General features: G+C 36.2%; 5 protein-coding genes across 5 annotated transcripts; 3 read left to right on the forward strand and 2 right to left on the reverse strand.

Moving 5' to 3' along the window:
* Window positions 1-9788: 9788 nt before the first annotated feature.
* On the forward strand, window positions 9789-11850 carry PHYBLDRAFT_61791 (hypothetical protein; the record flags this gene model as incomplete). The annotated part of the gene is made up of 7 exons (XM_018440855.1): window positions 9789-10087; window positions 10280-10412; window positions 10775-10888; window positions 10987-11181; window positions 11305-11386; window positions 11495-11592; window positions 11662-11850. 7 exons carry the CDS (start codon window positions 9789-9791, stop codon window positions 11848-11850), a joined length of 1110 nt encoding a protein of 369 aa, XP_018298781.1.
* Window positions 11851-12477: 627 nt separating this feature from the next.
* Window positions 12478-13636, reverse strand: PHYBLDRAFT_138287 (hypothetical protein; the record flags this gene model as incomplete). The annotated part of the gene is made up of 4 exons (XM_018429968.1): window positions 12478-12773; window positions 12860-13059; window positions 13123-13251; window positions 13455-13636. 4 exons carry the CDS (start codon window positions 13634-13636, stop codon window positions 12478-12480), a joined length of 807 nt encoding a protein of 268 aa, XP_018298782.1.
* Window positions 13637-13876: 240 nt separating this feature from the next.
* On the forward strand, window positions 13877-15654 carry PHYBLDRAFT_61793 (hypothetical protein; the record flags this gene model as incomplete). Its single annotated transcript, XM_018440856.1, has 6 exons — window positions 13877-13956; window positions 14045-14190; window positions 14642-14704; window positions 15201-15307; window positions 15411-15419; window positions 15571-15654. The coding sequence occupies 6 exons, from the start codon at window positions 13877-13879 to the stop codon at window positions 15652-15654; spliced, it is 489 nt and encodes a 162-aa protein (XP_018298783.1).
* Window positions 15655-16067: 413 nt separating this feature from the next.
* On the forward strand, window positions 16068-16752 carry PHYBLDRAFT_100643 (hypothetical protein; the record flags this gene model as incomplete). Its single annotated transcript, XM_018427599.1, has 2 exons — window positions 16068-16158; window positions 16268-16752. Coding segments are annotated over 2 exons (576 nt in total), but the record flags the coding sequence as incomplete, so codon positions are not given.
* A 1114-nt stretch (window positions 16753-17866) lies between these two features.
* Window positions 17867-19906, reverse strand: PHYBLDRAFT_104968 (hypothetical protein; the record flags this gene model as incomplete). The annotated part of the gene is made up of 1 exon (XM_018427873.1): window positions 17867-19906. One exon carries the CDS (start codon window positions 19904-19906, stop codon window positions 17867-17869), a length of 2040 nt encoding a protein of 679 aa, XP_018298785.1.
* Between the last annotated feature and the right edge of the window lie 1241 nt (window positions 19907-21147).

Below are 21147 nucleotides of genomic sequence, written 5' to 3' on the forward strand. Positions count from 1 at the left end.
GGTAATCATAAAAAAAAAAAGTCGGAATCGTCGGCAATATATAATATCAAGTGGCGTTGTAAGGTAATAATTTACTACACAACAGAAAACACAATATATATATATATTTATATTTATATATGGACAGGAAAGAAGCCTTTTAGTTCTGTTGGCATTACTGAATACAGAATTTCAAAAAGAAAATACATCAAAGAAAGATAATAAAGCTAAATAAGATGAATAAGTGGGAGTGATTGATTACCAACTGGAAACCTCAAATGTCCGTCTTTCGGATGGTCGCGGAATAGCCTTATAAAATAAAATACAAGATTCTTTATGGTTCTTTAATTCATTTATTTCTTTAACAAATATTGTGTACCAATAACACTAGTACTAATGAACTTCTTCTGGTCACATAAAAGTATAGCTTAAATTAAAGAGAAGTTTAGCGCCTCGACGTAGAAACAGAATTTAAATAATAATAGAGGATAATAGTGATAATGTACGCTATATAACTGGCAAGGACATCATTTGCTTTTTTCTTTTTCTTAGCTTAGCTTAGCTTAGTTTAGCTTTGTATATGTGGTGGGGCTGGCAGGGTACAGTTAAATTAACATTAAAATAAAAGACTCGATACAAGTATTGGCTAGTACTTGGAGGGTAGGACAGCTATTACAAGCTAAAAAGTAACTTGTAACTTCTTAATCTTTATTATTAATATTATTAATATTATTATTATTCATGTGAGAGATGAATATAAATTTGACCTTGTGTTCTGTTGTGTTGTCTACGGTGTAGATCATGGTCGTCGTGTTTCTCATGTGGGGTGAATTTGTATTTTATTTTTTATACTTATTTATTTCTTAAAAACAAGAGCATTATCGGGTGTAATGATTATCAACTCACTCACACTTCATCTTGAAAAGAAAGAATGAGAGCCATTATTATTATTATTATTATTGTTATTATTTAGGAGGGAAATAAGCATGAAAATGCGTGTTACATTTCTGAAATAATAATGGTGATAGTCAAAGAGAGGTCTCAATTAATAAAAGATATTTCACATGGCGTGAGAGCTTTATTCTTACTGTTGCCGTTTATTAAATGAATCTTGTCAGGATAGCTTCGAGACAAGCTTAATACTTATATTCAAAGCAAATGCAGTACATTTAAAATCACGAGAAACAAGCACAATGTCTTTAGTGTGCAAATCGAGCAGAACAGGCTTGGTTTCTTTTAATGTTTAATATTTCATTTCAATTTTTAAAAGAAACATATATATCAAAAAGACAATCTATTCCCCAGAGAAAAAAAAAGAAAAGAAAATCACCTTCTGAATTATATACTGAAATGAGAAAAAATCTCCAGCTCTTTCCTTTTCCTTCCCTCTATTTTCTTTTATTTGCTTTATATTATGGGGTAAAAGAGAGAAAAAAAATATCCCCCATTGACCACTATCATAATATATTGATTCCAAATATTGGGGAGGAAAATATTTGGTACTCATTAAAGTCTCACAACTAGCCTTATAACCAAGACTTTTGTTACAGTTCTGTTCGTTAATCATACGGAGCCGACGTTTCGATTTTACCAAAACACCTAAATAATTTATTATGCAAAGTTCAATACCTATATCTGGTTCCTTACGATCAATAACTACCATAATAAATAAAAATATCTATAGAGAGGGTGTGGATTCGTAGCATTCTTTGGAACATGGGTTTTCTATGTGGGAAAAGGATCTTAGTCCAATACTATTATTTTTGGCCTTTTAAGGCCATGTGTAAAATCCTGTTGAGTATCCACTCCCTATGGTAATGAACCATGGCGTGAACCAAGTTCAACAAAAAAATTGACGCCTGTTGATAACCCAGACCACTAGCTCACTTTTAACCAGGTTCATTAGCCCGGTACATTACAGCCAAAGTGCTACGAGTTCACTTTTTCTCTTATAAAATGCTGAAAAATAACTTTAACCAAGTATAAAAAGTGCGTATTTTTAATATTTGGTGTTGCCACAATCTGCATCAATAACAGCTTGGCATCTTTTTCTCATACTCTTAATCAAGCTCTTCAAATGCAAATTCGGATTTTTTTTTCTAATTGCATGTCTAAGATAATGCGTGGTGTATAAATTATATCTATTGGACCTAACTTTCCACTTGAGGTAGGCCCAGAAATGCTCTATTGGGCTGAGATCTGGGCTTTGAGGCGGCCAGTTGCCCAAACGTTGCACCTTGTTCTTTTTTTTCCATGCTCTTGCCATGGCGTTGTCATGGCAGTTGGCATTATCCTCTTGAAGCTTGAACCTTTTCCAGATATATTTTTTTCCCTTGGATCTCTTAAGGGAAGGGAGATAAGCTCTTTCCAAGGTGTCTATATACTTTTTGGAATCTACATTCTCCTTCATGACATCCAAAACTCCGACACCTTTTCCATAAAAACACCCCTAGACCATAATAGCACATCCTCCAGACTTCACGGTCGGTGAGACGAAACTGGACTTGAAGCCCGACTTGTTCTTCTTGAGAAATCTTATGCGCCCATCATTCTTGTAGAGCTGAAATCGGGACTCATCAGACCAGATGACGGAATTCCATTGTGTTACATTCCAGTCGACATGTTCAATTGCCCATTGCAATCGCTTCTTCTGATTGACTTTCGAAATCTTTGGTTTGCAAATCATCTTGCGAGAGTAAATTCCAACACTATCCAAAAACTTTCTGAGTGTCTTGTCTAACACAAGTGCGGCCAAGTTTTTGCTAATCTTGGTCAATGGCTGTGTTGGATCTCGACTGATCTCAAGCAGAATCTCTCTTTTATCTCTCTTGTCTAGCTTAGGAGGTCCGTCTGACTGTACGGTAGCCTCACGCGAGTCGGTCTTCTTCTATCTCACCAGTATACGCCTCAGGGCGTATCTTCTTACACCAAGTTTTTTTTTTGGCGATGTTTATTTGTGTAGTGCTATTCTTAACGCTCTTATTGACGGGTATTACACAGGTCATATTATCAGCGCGTCTTTTCCCCGGTAGCATAGGCCTTGGTCTTCTTTTTGGTGTGTTTACTTTGATTCTTGTTGGTATGTTAATGTAAAAAAATGAAAGAAAGATTTTATATATATATATAAATATGGGTATTAAATTTAGGGACGTGATTTCCTTCCGCAGACTGTATTGGCTATTGCTGGACAATTGATTAAAGCACAGCTACATCGAAATGTCAAGCGTCGAAGAACTGGTGAGACTCCTTAATATTTACCATTTTTACTGTAATACAAATTCTCTCCAGATAGCTTGGCTAGCTTAGTTAGCTTCATTATTTCCTCCTCCTCTTATTATGATTATTATTATTATTATGTTATTTTATTTTGTTTTTATTTTTCAATTAAATCCAGTAGTGGTAATAAAGAATAAATTTTAATGTAATACATAGATGTAGTAGGTCTTTTTCTTCGTTGCTATTATTGAAGAGAAAATCCACTCGAGAAGCAAAGAACAAAAGGAAGCCCAATCATTCTAGTTGCGCTTTGAGATCTCTTACTTCTCCTTCTAACCGTTTACGCTCTTCACGCTCAATTTCCAATAATGCATTAAATTCGGACCGAATCTTGTCAATTTCCTGTCGCATAAAAGACAGCATTCTGTCTTCTGATACATTGGTAGCCCCCTGCTGATTGAGAGGAGTTGCTGATGATCCAGATGCTGCTGCTGGTGTAGTAGAAGACGAAGACGAAGACGTAAAATGAATGGTCGAGGAAGATGTAGAAGTAGAGGTATGTGCAGGTGCAGGTGCAGGTGCAAATTCACATGCAGACGCAGACGGAGATTCATTCAAGTTGCTTGAACTGCTATTGTTACTGCTGGTGCTAGTGGTTGAGGTCTTTGAAATGGTACTTGTGGGTGGGAGAGGAAGAGGATGTTCAGGACGACGAATGTTACTATTCTTGTCATGCCCATCGTTTGTAGTATCATGAGTATCTCGTGAGCCAGGAAGCGCGGGCATAGACCGTCTAGGCATTGGTGGCGGTGATAATGGAACCTCAAATCCACTTTTACGTCCTCCACCTCCTCCTTCAGGATCAACCGATGACATTATACTAGATGGCCGTGAACCAGCTAAATAATGGTAAAATCAAATATAGAAAAAAAAACAAGTTAGATTGAATAAAAATAATATATTAAAAAAATAATATATACAATTACGGATATTAATTAATGCGGAAACATACACACACACACACATATATATAATACACAATATCTAAATTCTCATAATTTTTTCTTCTCTTTTGTTGTGCTGTTTCTTACGTGTTGGTTTGGCTCCAATCTTTGGCGGTTTTGCAAGGTTATAAGGAGCACGTTCTGGATGATTATGAGAATCGGCCAAATTACTATTACTATTGTTGCTATTATTTGCGGCGAGTGGTTTTGGAATTGGACGAGAGGGACGAACGGGATGATCTGGGAAATTTTCGTCCGTGGGTTTATGGGTCAGAGGTGGTAGATCAGCTGCGACAAGTGTCAGGGATGGTACACGAGGCGTGTGTTTTCGTGGCCCTGTCACTAATGAGCTAGGTCGTCTGGACGGTGTTGGTGGTAAGGTTAGAGGTCTTGGGGGTGGGGAAATAAGCCCTGGGCTGCTTGAATTAGATGAGTTGGAAACATTTGAAGACACACGTGAGCTGGTAAGTAATGATGCTGGACGAGTCGTGACAGGTACTGGTGGAGGGCGAGCAAGTGGAGAAAGAGGATCAGGATTACTGTTGTTGCTATTTTGGGAGGGTGATAATAATAATGATGATGCTGATGGTGATGCGTTGGAGGAAGGTGAGGTATCGGTACGAATGGTCGGTGGACGAGTACGCGATGGTCGTACGGGAGGTCGCTGTTGTGGCTCTAGGAGCTGGACAAAGTTGGAGGGGAATATACCTTCCTGACCTCCTTCATTGATGCCTACCCACCATGTAGGATCATCTTTGTCTTTGACAATAACGTACTCTCCTCTCATTAATTTGATTTCATCTACATAATGATTTATCATGGAGCAAACATTTAGCATATCTATCTCTTTATCTCTTTTGGTCTTATTTGTACTCACCATCACTTGCAGGTGTGTAGTCATGGGTTACCATTGCCTTGAGGATTGTGCCTGGTTGCTGAGACTGTACTTTTTCAGGGTTGGCTGCCATTGAAAAAAAAAAGCCCAATTAATTAATTGGTTAGGTTAATTTGGTGGATAAATCTCTTGGCTTTCTTAATAGCTCGAATTCACCAGATTCGCCAAATCCACCAGAAGACACTCTTCTTTATATATATATTATACAGCTTTTAGGATCAACTTACATGGCGCATTATGTGTTTCTTCCGGGATTTTAGGTGTAGACTTTGTTGGAGGTGGAGGTAATGAAGAAGACTATAGGATTCAAAATCCAACAAAAGGAAAGAAATGTTATCATATGAGATTATTGTTGAAATAAGAAGAAGAAAATATGGCAAGATAAATAACAATAAGAAGAATAAGAGAAAAAAAAAGCCAATGATTTAACACATACATGATCTTCGGTTCTCTCTGCCCGTTTAACCGTATTTCTTCTCAAAGGAAATCCTCCTCCAGCAAGAATACTACCAATTCCTCCTTGCTTTACTCCATACGCTGCTAATTTGAATCCTTCTTTTGATACATAAGAAGCTCAAGAATATGAGTTTCTCTTCTTTGTGATCCCAATAATGTCTTTATACTTACGGCCATCTGTTTCTGTGACCTCTGAGTGATCAATGAGTTCCACATACTATTAGATTTTTTTTTAAAAAAAAAGTGGGAATTTATCGAATATACATATATATTTATTAGTTTTAACAGAAGAAAAAAAGGAAATAATAGAGTCATAATCATTAGATTCTTACATTTGCCGGGAAGAGGCCAGTCTTTCCATTCAAATCACCTTTCCACCATCCTTCTTGTCCCGACTGATCAACCACGGTGACAATTCCATTCTTCCACAAGCTCAGCTCAGTTGGGTCTTGTGCGGCATAATCTTCCTTGACCTTTGCCAACACCAGACCTTTTTTATTTTATATTTTTAAAGAAAATAAACATCACACACATACACGTAAATGGTATATAAAATATAAAATAAATCACCGGCTAATAAGTGTATATGTATATAGGCAACTGTCGCTTACCTTTTGTTTCTGGCTTCACTTTTTCAAGAAACTATTTGTATAGTGGGATGAGTATTGCTTTTATATTATAACAAACGAACAAAAGAAAAATGGTTTGTTTTGTTTTGGTGTTGGAAATCTTACATTACTGGGGACAATTCCTGACTGACCATTTTCTAAATCTTGGACATGCCACCAGTCATTTGTATCAGCATTTGTGAGACGGACTATCTGGTTAGTCTTTAGAGAGAGTTCGTCGTCTTGTTGGGCGTCGTAGTCGTGGTGTGCCCTGTAGAGGTCTAGTAGAAGTTTGAATAAGATATATTAGTAATACAATTATATAGGTAATAGATATTGGTTGAGTTTGGCCATATTCTTGCCTGTCATTCTATTGGTAGATAAATATGAAATATAATGAGGTATATATTAAGAATATTAAGAGTAGTAAGTAAAGAAGTAATCAATAAGAGTAGTAAAAAAGAGTAAAAAAGGAATTTAACTAGAAATAGGAGTAAAAAATTTAAAAAAAAAAAATCAAATAAAATAATTGCTTTAGAACGGAAAAAAGAATGGCCCTTTTTCTTGTTATATCATTCATCCGACAACTCCGATAATTTATTACATTTTTCTCCCACTCTTCCTTTCCTTGCTGTCTATTCCAGTAAAACCAGACCAGACTTGTAAAGATGATACTGGAGTCTATTGATCTTCAGTCTAAATTCAATACCATGCCTTTTTGTACTAGGTATATAAAGAAAGCAAAATAAAATATAAAGAAAATACTAATAAAAATAATTAAAAATAATTAATAATAATGACAGTATTCTAGGGACTTAAATAGTAAGATCATATTTTTTTCTTTAGCAGTAGTTGTTGTTGTTGCTGTAAAATATGAGGTAAAAATTTCTTTACATAATTATTATTATTATTATTATTATATATATATAATTACACTCGATACTATGAGAGCTTTTGACTAATCATGTCATTTTATAATAAATAAAATTCCTTGTCTTTCTTTCTTTATTTTAGATAATAATTATCATCAGGTTCAATTTCTATTCAACCTTTATATATAAAAGTGTTTGTTTTACACTACATCGTTGAAATACTATATAGGTTTGTATTTTTTTTTTGGTAGGGTGGTCAATGCACGTTCTGTGTCACACAATGTTAATTTTCTCTCTCTTCCTCTCTTTCTCTCTTGTCAAAAATATAAAAAAAAAGGCGATTTCTCTCCAAAATAAAGCAATAATACCAATAGTAAAGATCATCGATCTAATATTATTCCTACAAAAAAAACTAAAGTCAAAGTCAAAGCCAAAGCCAAAGCTAAAGTCAGAGTCAAAGACTAACAAATTAAGAAACACACACTAGTATCTATAAAATGTATCTATGATATGTATATATGGACAAATCTTGCTATCGTGAAGAAACAATACGAGGGGAAGGGTGGGGGTGCATATTTTGAGTTTCTATCTATTTATCTATCTATACGTGAAGGCGTCTTAAACCTTACAACTCTGCTTCTTATTTTGAAGTATTAATGTTGAATATATATATAGCTAAATAAATAAATTAGGGTAGTATTTAGTGCTAAAGTCTTATATATAAAAGATGTAGATCGCGCATACGTTTGCTGTGTGTTTTTCTTCTTTCTCACTTGTTTTCTACTATGTATATACCAGCTATTTATTGGGGACTGTATAGCGAATATGTGTGATGTCATATGAGTGAAAACATCCCCTCCCCCTTTCCCTTCTAGCTATACACAGCCCATGTTTATATATATATATATAGTAAGCATATCTAATCGCTGTTGTATAAAAAGAAAGTAACATTGCATAGAATATTTATTTCCTAAACGCAAGGGTACGAATAATAACAACATCGTTATCATTAGAGACATTGGATCAACTGCTCAGAAAAATAACTATACTCGTCTATCATTCTCATACTTACTACCTCTTTACTTGCATGTGTTCGTTTATATATCTATATAAAATGATTGACATTTACAAGGGTTTCAAAACGGTTTTACCTCTCTTTTTTTTATTAAGAAAAATAAATAAAATAAAAAGAAATTCTTGACATTTTATACAGCGACTATCCTCATTTTATATCCAATGATTTTATTTTTATTTATTAATAAATCTTGGGAATCCAAGATATTTATATTTATATATAAAAAGCTTGGATCCTACAAAATATTAGTGACCCTTCTTCTTCTCAAACGTTTTACCTTTTATTCATTTACTTCCTGTTTATTTTTATTATAAAAAAAAACCATCCTTTCATACTCCAAAGACAACAGCAAACATCATGACACAAAGAGAACAAAAAAATATTCTTGAGCACCAAGGGCCTAGCAAGCCTTTAAAAAAAAGCTGGGAACTTTTGTTTGGATCTTTTGCAAATTCGGATCCAATTGCCACTCAAAACCAGGATGAGGATGTGATAATTATCAGCGACGATGACGACGACAATGACGATACAATGGACGATACCATGGACAATGAGGTAACATATAATCTATTATTACTAGGTTTATAATCAGAGTTTATGTATAATATTGAATCCTAATGTAAATGGCTGCTGTGATTTCTGTTAGTGTGAAATGTAGGTCTATCTAACTATTTAAGAGCATTTGTAGCTATTAGATTTCAGAAAACAATATACATAATGTAGATTAGCCACATCGACCATTGAATGCAGCCAAAAAAAACAACAACAACAGATAACCAAATTGAGCACATTTGAACTTTTAGACCATTTGAAGTTTTCTTTCTTTCTTTCTTTTTTGTACTGGTAATTTTATTTAACACTTGTCTATTATAAATACACTGAAAATGTAAATTTAAGGATTTCCATACTGTGAGATTTTTTTTTTTGCATATTTCTATAGACTATTATTCCTTTCGACAAAGGATGTGAAACAAGAAGAGCGAATCAAACTGTAGAAATTGATTTATAAAACTACATTATAAATAATGTAGTCTGAAATATAACCGCTGCTGATACTCTTAATGTAGAGTACGAAATATCCAAAAAAAAAAACCCCCTAGTGATTAGATTATAATTAATTTTTATGGCCGATTTAATATATAGATTTCAAAATTGTTTTAATATACATATATTGCCTGCAGCAGTTTATTTCAAGTTACATGATTTATAATGTAGTTTTATAAATTAACCTTTACATTTTGATTTGCTCTTCTTATTTCACATCCTTTGTTGAAAGGAATAATAGTCTATAGAAGTACGCAAAAAAAAAAATCTCACAAGTTATGCTCACTATGAATCTGAAAATCTGAAAATCATTAAATTTACATTTTTGATTTATTTATAAAAGACAAGTGTTAAATAAAATTACCAATACAAAAAAAAGGAAAGACAACATCGATAGTAAAAGTTCAAATGTGCTCAGTTTGGCTATATATATATTTTTACTGGATTCAATAGTCGATGTAGCTAATTTACATTATATATAATGTTTTCTGAAATCTAATAGCTACAAATGATCTAAATCGGTCATAAAAATGAATTTATGATGTAACTGTTGCAGATTCTCTAACTCATTTATCATTATTCAGTGCCTTAGAAAACCCTACAGAAACACCACCGAGCCCAGACACCACTGACAGCAATATGGAAACTAGTAATACTGATGTCGAATCCAACTACACAGATGCGCTTAATGACATGGATAGCAGTTCTGGAGATATAGAGTTTTATGACTGTGTTATGGAACTAAACAATAATAATGTAGAGGTTGCTGACAAGAACAGTAACAACAGCAGAGACTTTGAAATCAGTGAAGACACGACTGGAACGACTGATGACTATATCGAAATCAGTGACGATGAAGAAGATACTATTGTTAACCAAAATAATGAAGGCGACGACGATTCTTGCGTTTTTTTGTACGAAAATATAACCCAACAAAGGTAAAAAAAGAAATATTATTATTGCTATTATTGCTATTGTTTCCTTTTTCTTTTTCTTATTACACAATACTCTTTGAGATCAAAGAGAGAGAGAGAGAAAGAGAGACTATATGTATCGATAGATAAAGATAAATATAATGACAACGATAAGAACTATAATAATAATAATATTAATATTAAAAATTTGCATAGATTAAGTCATATACAAGAAGATGATGTGGTTGACATAACAGAGAAAATGAAAATAGTATCGAAAGCTAAAGCCAAAGAACTAGATCGGCTACGTCGCAGCTTAAACGTTATCGAAACATCACATCACAAAAAGGTTTGGACTTTTTTTTTTTAAAAAAAAAAAAGAAACAAATGGCTTTTAAGATATATTGAATATGGAGGAGTATTCAACCGTAATGTACGCACAGCTTCTTAATCCTGAAAACAATATCATTATTGGAAGAAACTAAAAACATAAAAAGTTCCATGGACAATTTTGTGCTGAATTTGTACTTTTGCGTTTTTGGTATCCTCAACCAGAAGTTGTACCATTGGCCAAGGAATAAATTTGGAAGCGTACGCACGTTTCGGTTGAATACCCCCCCCCCCCCCCCCCCCCCCCCCAATATATATATATATATATATGCGTGCGCGTATTTGTTTATTTACTTGTCTATATCTATCAATGCATTTTAGGTTGCACACACTAGGGATAGATACAACCGTATATCCAAATATAATTTCCAATCTTATGATATGAGTAGAGTTTGTGGGAGTGAAGTTTATAAAGCATATATGCGTGTTAAAGAGGTAAGCTTTAAGTTTATAGGGATACTTTTCATTGAATAATTCAAGTATTACATTTTATTAACTTTTTTTAAAATAAATAAATAAATAAATACATGTAGTATAATTCCAGTTTGGAAAAAGACGTACTAACAATTCACACTGCATTTGTGGATGGATCTTTACGCTTCAAAAAATTTGGGAATATGGGGAGATGTTTCGGTGGACTAGGAGTATATTGGGGAAATAATGACCCCAGAAACTTGAGTGAACCTTGCGGCGCTGAAATCGTCAGTTCTGATGGTGCTGAACTGATGGTAAGTTTGACATTAACAACAACAGCAACAATTACAGCATACTTGTTCTTCTTTGCTATCAAATTTAAATAGTGTGTTCATTCGTAAGACTTTACTTATTTATTTATTTACGTATTCTTTTAGGCTATCTTGAGAGCTTTGCAAGTTTGTGGGGATCCAACTTCCTCGTTACGGATTGAGTCTGACAGTATGCATAGTATTTTAGGTAAATCAGCCTTCATTTCATTCGGATAATATACTATAAAGTCAATAGACACTCATACTTGCAAATACTGATAACCCATATTTTGTCTGTATATATTGCTCTTAATAGCGATACGGGGGAGGTTTACTATCATAGATCCAGTAATCAGAGATATTTTAAAACGTATAAAATTCCAACTGAACTTGCGTCAGGCTAAAGTGTATTTTGTAAATGTCTTACCTTGCTTAATACTAGAACCAAACAGCCTCGTTAATCTTCTTTTTGTTGCTCTTTAGGCCAAGGTCCCTGCTCACAATGGCATCCCAGGAAACGAAGCGGCAGACAAACTTGCTAAGATTGGCTCTACAACTTGTATGAGAAGATTTGAAAGAGAATATTATAAGAATTCTTATAAGAATCCTTATGATATTCCTTACAAGAGTCCTTACAAGAGTCCCTATAAGAATTTTTATCCACTTCGTTAATAATTGAATCAATTTTTATTCTTATTCTTATGTATATATTTTTATTTTCATTAATAAAAAATATCAGCTTTTCAATACCCTTTCACATACATATATATGACTCTTCATTTTGAAAATTTCAATAAATTAATTTTTTACTATTTATCAATCGTTTTTTTCTGTTTCTTACTTGATATTTACTTGCTTATGAAAGAAAACACACATATACGCACATAGCTTAAATATTGTCATGGACAGGTACTCTTAAGTTTATTGTTCTTCTCAGGTTGCGCAGTTTCGAAGCAAGACTAGCACAATTTTCATTTAAAAATATCGTTGTATATATAAACATACAAAGAAAAATCATCACTGACCTATCCAACGACAGTTCAGATGGTATTGAGCTATTCACTCACCTTGTATAAACATAAATGCAGGAATTTTATTATCAATAAAGACTGATATGAGATAGATGAATATAATTTGCGGGTACAATAATATGTATGTGTTATGGGATTTTAATTTCAAAAGAGCAAGGTATTATGACATGTATAACTTAATGAAGTACATTAATATATATATATAGAGAGAGAGTAGAGCATGTAAAAGATAGGCCTTGGAAAAGTACGGCGTTCATAAAGCAACATATTAAAAGCTTATAGAAGACTCTCTTCTACGATCCTTCTTATCACTAGCAAAAGACTTCAACCATTTCAAACTGGGACCATCTCTTTTCATGCTAGAACACTTTTTTGATGCAACTGTTTGTTCCTCTTTCACTTGATTAAATACATGGACGATTTGAAGTAAAGACACAAGAGAGCGGCGTGAGACCAATGTATCCATAGTGGTTAACGATTTGGGAACTTGAATATGACATATTTCGGTCATTGTATAAAGACCATCATAGGCGAGCTCCGTGACATAGAAAGTAACGCCATGTCCTACATTTAAAGAAACATAAATACTAGTGCTAATTTATGTTTGTTTGAATTTGATTTATCTTTGCACTGAAAAGCTACGGCTTTACGAATCATGTTTTCATTGATACTGTGCTTGTTGAAATAACCAAGACGACACAGATCCCAAGCTAATATATAAAGATTATTATTGACTTCTGCCACCTTACACTCCCCACAGCCAACACTATGTGCCCACGTGCTCTCGACCATCTTACAGACGACACTATCTGGTCGCTCTTGATCGTTATTATTGTCCTTCGTATTTGTCCTTTTGTATGAAATAAACCAACTTTGTTATTTTTTGGAGTTTGTATCAATATTGTAAGCTTACCATCTTACATGGTAGTTTTCTTCTGGGTCACTGAGTAATCCATCAATTATAGGGTCGATAAACATACTCCAAACTTCGGTTTCACTTGTTGGTCTATTGACAGGTTTGTAATGAGGGATTTTTTCTAATCTAAAATATCCAAAATCATTACCAATTTTATCATATAGTATATTCCTTTAGTTACTTGCAGTCTTCTGATGCTATTTATTACAGCGATATCTTATTATCTATATCCTTCTGTCGGTATCTGCTTCTATCATCCTTTCCATTCCCTTCTGCCGACATTTCCTGGAAATTGTTTTGTCGATTATCTATGTCTCGCAAAGCGCTACCCCTGTGGTGGTGAAAAATCCTTTGTCAAAGGGTATTCACAGCTGAGTTCGTCTTTCATCATATTTTCCCTTTCTTTATTAGCACGAGCCGTTCTTTCTGTTACTTTGAGGTAGACGCTCTTCAACATTATGTGCTCTACTGCCCTAGCAAGTTTCAGGTGTAGACTAAGGTGATTCAGCATTTGTGTCCATCTTGGTTTGTTTCTGATGCCATATAGTTCACTCGCACTCGTTTATCTTTGCCCGTCTCAGTCTCCCTTTACATCATGACTGTGTTGCAGATGATATCAAACTTTATTAAAAAGACAATAAAACCACCTAAAATTGTGTGAGCAAAAGTTTAACAAAAAGCTGGCAAAACTTACCAAACACTTAATTGGTGGTTTGAAAAAGAAAAAGAAAAAAAAAAAAGCTGACTCCTGATGGTATGGCCAGAGGCTGCAGCCTTACCCGTCGGGTCTGAGGGAGAGTTTAGGGGTTACCCCACTACCTGGAACTTCTGGTTACAGGGGAACCTGGTGTCGAACCGTACGAGCATAAGGGCATGAGAGTGCATGCTTGTACTGACAACGACTTTTATCTGCTACCAGTAGATGTGATAGGGAGAGGAATCTGGATGGTCGGCTCACCACCGTACCTGAAGGGGGAACTGTGGTCCCTATTACCTTCCAGGACCTAGAGCCAAAAAAGAAAGAAAAAAGTATAGAAGACAATGAAGAAGATAAGAGTGCTTGTGGTGAGAATTTATAGAAATAGAGTATAAAAGAAGTGAAGTTCATTTTGATAAAATAGGTGACATAATCAAAGTGAAAAAAAAAATTGAAATTGAAACAGCTGCATCAGTTACAGCTCATGCAATTTTGCATGTTCATTGAGCTAGCGTGTGTGAGAGTACCCCATTCTTCTCCAATGTTGTCACGGTTAAAGCAGTGACTACTATCTAACAAGCACATAATCTTACCCCCAGCTAATTAAACATTTTATCTTTCTTTCTTGTTCATAGGAAGACGCAGTCTCTATATTTATTTAGTAGTAAAGATCGATGGGGCAATTCACAACTGTGCTATTAGGTATTCTATCGTCTTTTCTTGTAATTTTCTTATAGTAATATCTATATTTCAAAGCCTGGGCATTTTATGCAGTGATTGTATAAAAAAATGCAGAAAATGAGTCTTCTATATCTTTAGATTCAATTGATGAACTTGAAAGTAAAATAGATAATCTTTGCAGTGATACTGAACTCATGAAAAGTAATTTGGGTTCTGGTATCCACCAATTACAGCTTAACCATAACCACCCACAATGGCTTAAATAAGTGAAATTAATCTAATTCATAAACGAGGTAGACCGTCTGACCCCCTTTAGGAAAGTTTAAGAAGCAATAGCCATACTATTCTGAGAAAGAGAAAACTGTTTGTCAAAGTTTATTTAAATATTTGATACTAAAACAAAAAACAAACATAATCCATGTAAAAATTGAAAGTTTTGGCTCAAACAAAGTAGTAATAACTGGACTTGTTGTTTGGTTTCCTTTTTCTTTATTTCATACATTGTATACTCATCTTCTAGCATTTATGATAATACTTCTTTCTAAAATGTCTTATATGTTTTTTATACTGTTATCAATTTTAAGTATTTACTACCGATTTGCACTCCCCGTTTGTCTAAAATTATGAAAGCCTTTCAAATTTCTATAACTGTCTTGATAGCTAAAAGTTCTCTTGAGTATATTCAAATAATATATAGTGTGCCATTTTATCCCTAACTTTAGCTACTTCTCTACTGTTTATTTCAATTGGGCACACAATTACCATCTTCTGTATTATGTGCGAGGTTCAGATATTCCCTTCAAAGTTAAATGTTTACTTATCTCTATTGCTCATCTCAATTGGGAACACAATTAAATAGTGAGTTACCTGTGCAAGAGTAATTCATGAACTTGTTTTAAAAATACAGAGACCAAACGTAAGTTATGTGCAGAGTATCGCTCTTCCTTTTTAGAGGTACGGAAGATAAAGTAATGAAGTATTTACGCTTAACCAAGTTTCCAGTTACAGTTAGATATGAAAACCGATTATAATTTAGTTTTTATATGTAATATATACAAGTTATATAGTTTGTAAACGCCATGTTCAAAGATAAAACATCGTGTCCTAAAATGATTGTGAAAGAGACGTCGTGTCCGATTAATTGCTGTTAAAAAAAGAAGAAATATAAAAAAAAATACCCACACAGACAATACAAAAGCAAAAAATACCCCTCGCTCACGTGACGTGTAAAGAATAGAATAAAGCCAGCCAGCCAGACAGTCAGCCCAGTCAGGCAAAAAAAAGCCTGTTTTTAGTCAGGCACAATTTTTTTTTTAAAAACTTCATAATGGCTCACAGACTTCCACCTAAACTGGGTCGTCATTTATGCCGAGCACCTTGTGGACTTGTCCAAAGAGCTCATTATACTTCTCCTTCCGACCAACTTGGATCAACATTGGCTCATTCTCGAGCCTATCTTGGAAAACTTCAATCAGACATTCGCCCTCATATTGATCCTCTTATTTTGCGAGTTCAATCGGCAAGCGATACATTAAAACGCTGGACACATGATGTCCATGACTCTAAAGAAGCTTTGAAAAGAGCTAGCAGAGCATTAAATGAACTTACAGGATACAATCATATTGAACTTGTGAAACACAAAGTACATGAGCAAGGTAAAATCTCGAGACTAGTGTGTTTTTCTTAGGTTTTTTTTTGTTCAACTTGTTGATAATAAAATATTAACCCTCTCAACAAATACAAATAAAACAAATAAATTCCTAGCTCAGGCATTTGAGGCAACCCGAGATAGTGTACAGTTAGCAAAAAGAAGCTATGAGACTGCAATAGAGACTCGATCAAGCACTCAGCGTGAAATCAATGAACTTCTCCAACGCAAACATCTTTGGACAGGAGACGATGTTACCCGTTTTACAGAACTGTATCGCCTTGAGCACGAACATTCACGGGCAGAAATCAACACCAAGGAGTTATACCGTCAAGCCGAAAAGCAAATGGACCGAGAATACATGGCACTTGCACGCTCAATTATGGAAAGATACCATGAAGAACAGCTGTGGAGTGACAAGATTCGAAGTGTCAGTACTTATGGTACATGGGCTCTCATGGTAGTCAATCTGCTACTATTTGTAGCCGTCCAGACTGTCTTTGAACCACGAAAACGCAAGCGGCTAACAGATCAATTTGAAGAATTGCTGGTCGCTAAGGTTGATGAAGAAGAAGCCAAGATTATGTCGGTCTTTGATAAAATTGAGTCAAAGGATACCCTTATTGTTGATCAACAGCAAACAATTCTATCACTTTTAGCCGATTTGTCCCGAAATTCATTATTATATGCACCAACGGAGTATATTAAAGAAACATCAGAATCACACACAGCAACACCACAGACTATCGAAAGCTCTATCGACCAATCTATCGATAATAATACCCCAGAAGAAGTGCTTTTAGAGGATTTGGCAGTAGCACAGGCTATTCCTGACGCCTTTCCGGTTGAAACAGAATCTTTAAATGAGATCACTTTAAAGAACACCGATAAAAACATTGTTGGCGATCTGGCTTCAATAGAACAACAACCAATTCCTGTGGAACCAACTAGTGCAGAACCTACACCTACGCCTACGCCTACACTTACACCAAGACTTACACCAACATCTACATCTACATATACATCTACACCCACACCTACACTTGAACTCATACCTACACCTACGCTCAAACCCATTTCTACCCCTACTGAAAATATTCCTGCCGAACAGCCAACGATGGTTATAAGTAAAAAGACACTGGTGCTTTACTCTCTTGAGAGTGCAATTGCAGGTGGTCTTATTACTGCCTTGGCTGTCTTTTTCTGGAACTAGATTGTATATTTATTTAATTATTACTCTCAACTCTTAATTTGTATTTTACAAAAATAAATAAAAATAAAGGCTTTTTTTTTCTGGTTATTTTTATACGTCTTTAACATGAATTCTTACACCTTTAAGAATTGGCAATTGTTTATTTATTAGAGGAAAAGGGATATAAAAGGAGAGGTGTTATTATATAATGAGTAAAAGAAAAGAAGAAACATATAAAGAAAGGTAAGGATATGGATAATAAAAAATGATAATAGAAAAAAGAAAAGAAGTTCTAATGGATAAATTTGGTCTATAAGAAACCAGGTGGCGGTCTACTTTTCTTTTGGATGACTTGATTTTTATGGTGTGATTTATTTCAATCGGAAAGCAATGGATGAGAACAGGGGAAGGAGGAGCCATTTTTTTTGTTTGAGGAAGAAGAAGATAAAGAGAATCAAAAAGAGATAAAGAAGGAGTGTCGTTGTCGTTGTTTTTTTTTGGGAGGATATGATATGAACCCCAATTAACAAGCCTTCTCTTCGATTTCCTTGCTTTGGATACCATTAGCTTCGATCTGTACGGCGTTCACGTTGTCAAGCAAGAGAACAGACTTCTCAAGAAGGGAATTGAAGTAAGTAAGAGTTTCTTGGGAATCATGGGCCATGATCTCCATTTCACTGCGCTTCTGTTCTTTGTTCTCAATAGCTTTCTGGAGACGAGTGTGAATCTCCCAGCCTTCCATGCGCAGAACCTTGCGAGATTCACGAGAGATACGCTGACCGTGTGCTTCAACATGAGAGGTTTCGCGTGCAGCAATCTGGAACTTCTTGACCAGTTTGCGTTCAACTGCACTACGCATATCCGACACAACATAAGCGGCCAAACCAATACCAGCAATGCTAACGACAGGGACAACCAGACGGCGGATGTTCTGCGCACCGACCATGTTGGACACACTCCAGATACTTGAGACGGCGTCTTTAAATCCGAGCATACGACCACCAACCATAGCTGCAGCACCAAGGGACAAAGCAGCACCCGACAGCTTCTCATCGAACACCAAATCGAAAAAGTCAGTGGCCTCGACGGTAACCTCAACACGGCGTGAGTTGTTCTTGACCAACATATTCTCGACATCGGCTACACGAGGGTAATTGCCAAGATGCTCAGTACCCATGTCATGGATACGGTCAACGCACAAGGATGTATCCTGGCGAGCGATCTGCTCCGCCTGACGGACCTCTTTCAAAAGAGACTGAGACATGGAGTCGGCAATGTCTTGGGCATATTGCCAAACGAGGAAAATACCGGGATATTCGATTCCTTGAATTGCGGCCTCGACATGTTCCACAGCAGTATTAAGACGTGCGATAGTGTTCTTTTGGATAGTAGAAACTGTCGACTCGGCAACCTTTTCAACCTGGTTCAGAAGACGATCACGCACACGCAAAAGGTGTTCGTAGGCAGGAAGATCCTTCTGAAGGGCTTCTGTGGCTTCTTCGTATTCTTGGCCAGCCATCTGCTTGTTGGCTTGGGAAAGAACATTGATGTCTGTCAAAAGCTTGACCAAATAGTGTTTGGCCGGGGACAGCTTTGATTTGGTGCGGTTACCCAATACAAATGCACGCAGACGTTCCTCAAGGCGGGCAAAATCTGGGGCATCGAGCTTGCGGGACCCGGGTTCGAGATCCACGTTACCGGCGCTTACAAAGTGAACAAGATCATCAGCGTCAGCATATGTGGATGGTGAAAGTTGGCGAATTTGTTCAAGAATAAGACGCTTGCAACGGTCCTTGTCACGGATTGAGTCGAATCGGTTCACGACAATGAAGATGTGGGTTTTTTCGTTGGCAGCATTCCACAAGAACTCCTTACCGGACAGGGTAAAGTGGTTCTCGGCACTCACCACAAACACGACTACATCAATTTCTTCCTGACGAGCAAAGACGGCAGTAGTCTTGACAGAGTCAGTGTTCAGACCAGGAGAGTCAATAAGGGCAATATCAACTACACCGTTGTGGAGAAGACTCTCTTGAGTAGAGCGAGCATCACTTGCGTAAATCTTGAGCATCTTGTAGAGATCGAACTGGTCAGTGATGACCTTGTACAAATGGCGCATCTCTACGATGTGGTAGGTAGCAGGATCGAGACGGTTGTATTTCTGAACGTCTGGGATGGCGTGAACTTGTTCAAGACCATCGTTGAGAGTAGAATCAAGCACTTCGCAGAACATGCTGGTGCAGGGCTGCTGATCGGCAGGTAAGAGTTCACGCTTCAAGAGAGCATTGACAAAGGTACTCTTTCCGGAATTTAAGTCACCAGTGACAAGCACCTTAGATGAGGTGTCAGCAACACGAGTGTGGAGGTTCTCGAGGTGACGAATGCACTGAGATAGTTTGTCTTCCAAAAGATTGGCAATTGACTGGTTCTCGAGGGTGCTGAGGTCTGTGCTTTCATGGCCGACCTTGAGCTCCAGGTTGAGGATGCTAAGATCCTTGCCGAAATCTGTCTGGATCAAACGGTTCTTTTCAACCTGTCGGCTGAACACTGTCAAGGGCTCCATAGCAGAATGGACAGAGGAGCGACGGACAGAATCGATAATTGAAGAGGGTGATCCCATGTCTGGTTGAGAGGCAGTCTCCAAGTGGTGATAGTCATTGGCGATAGCTGACAATGTCTGGGAACGTAAGGGAGCTGTTCTACGAGGAGCAGGGTAGTAAATAGCAGAGCGGTGCTTGCTAGACTGGCGAAGGTCGTCGCACATGCCAATAACTGCACCAATATGTGTCATGAGACGTTGGCAGCTGTCTCTGTAGGTACGCTGTTCCTGAGCAGCGTTCAAACGATGCTGGTGAATTCTGGCAGCAGTCAAAGAGGTGGCAGAAGTAGAGTTTGTAGCATTAGTGCTGGTAGTTGGGGAAGGTAAAGGAGAGGAGAAAAGAGGGGATTTTGAGGAAAGGGTGGATTGACGAAGATCCAAAGATTTGGTGGGCATGGAGAAATAGCTGTCGTCCAATGATTCTACCAATGGAGCCGAGTTACGTCTCAGCGATCGTCTGTTGGACATAAAAGAGGACCCAGCAAAGTTATGTTCAGACATGCTGATTAAAGCAACAACAACAAAGAAAAGTAGTTGAAAGAAAGTGGAATTGGGAAAACAAAGAGCCTGTAACTGATTATTATGATTATTATTATTTTTATCATTTTATTTTATTTATATATTTATTTGAAATTCTTTTGTTGATCGGTAAAACCCACTCCCGTAAAAACCACCGTGGCCTGGGAGGATGCTCAAGATGACGTTGCTCACACAGACCACATGAGAGTAACCAAACCAATTCACATCAGGCAATTTTTTATTTTCTATTGTTACTTTAATTGATATCTGAATTTGTCTCATATAAATTGAATTATTGAATGAGTAAATAGAGTTCTTTGTTTCTGGTGTGTTAATGAAGTGTCTGAAATGAAGGCTTTGGCACTCAACCAATAGCAGATGTTACCACAGTTGTGTGTGTATGGAATTTACAAACTCCAAAAAAAAAAAGAAATCCAGGCGCTCCTTTGGCTGTGAGCTAATTGCCTTTGTTTCTTTCTTTAAAACGCCGGAATGTATGTCAAACAAATTACAAGTCTTGCTGTCCGGTGTCCGGTACAATAGTTTCTTATAAGTATGACTAATGACAAGGGGATTTTTCTTTTTCTTGCTTTTTTGGATCAACCACCTAGAAAAATAAATAGAAGAAACTTGTGTGACTAACATAAGCCAAAACTTCTTATTGTATTGGTCTCGTACCCCACCAT

This window comes from Phycomyces blakesleeanus (genome assembly GCF_001638985.1).
Source record: "Phycomyces blakesleeanus NRRL 1555(-) unplaced genomic scaffold PHYBLscaffold_1, whole genome shotgun sequence".
NCBI classification, from domain to species: Eukaryota; Fungi; Mucoromycota; class Mucoromycetes; order Mucorales; family Phycomycetaceae; genus Phycomyces; species Phycomyces blakesleeanus.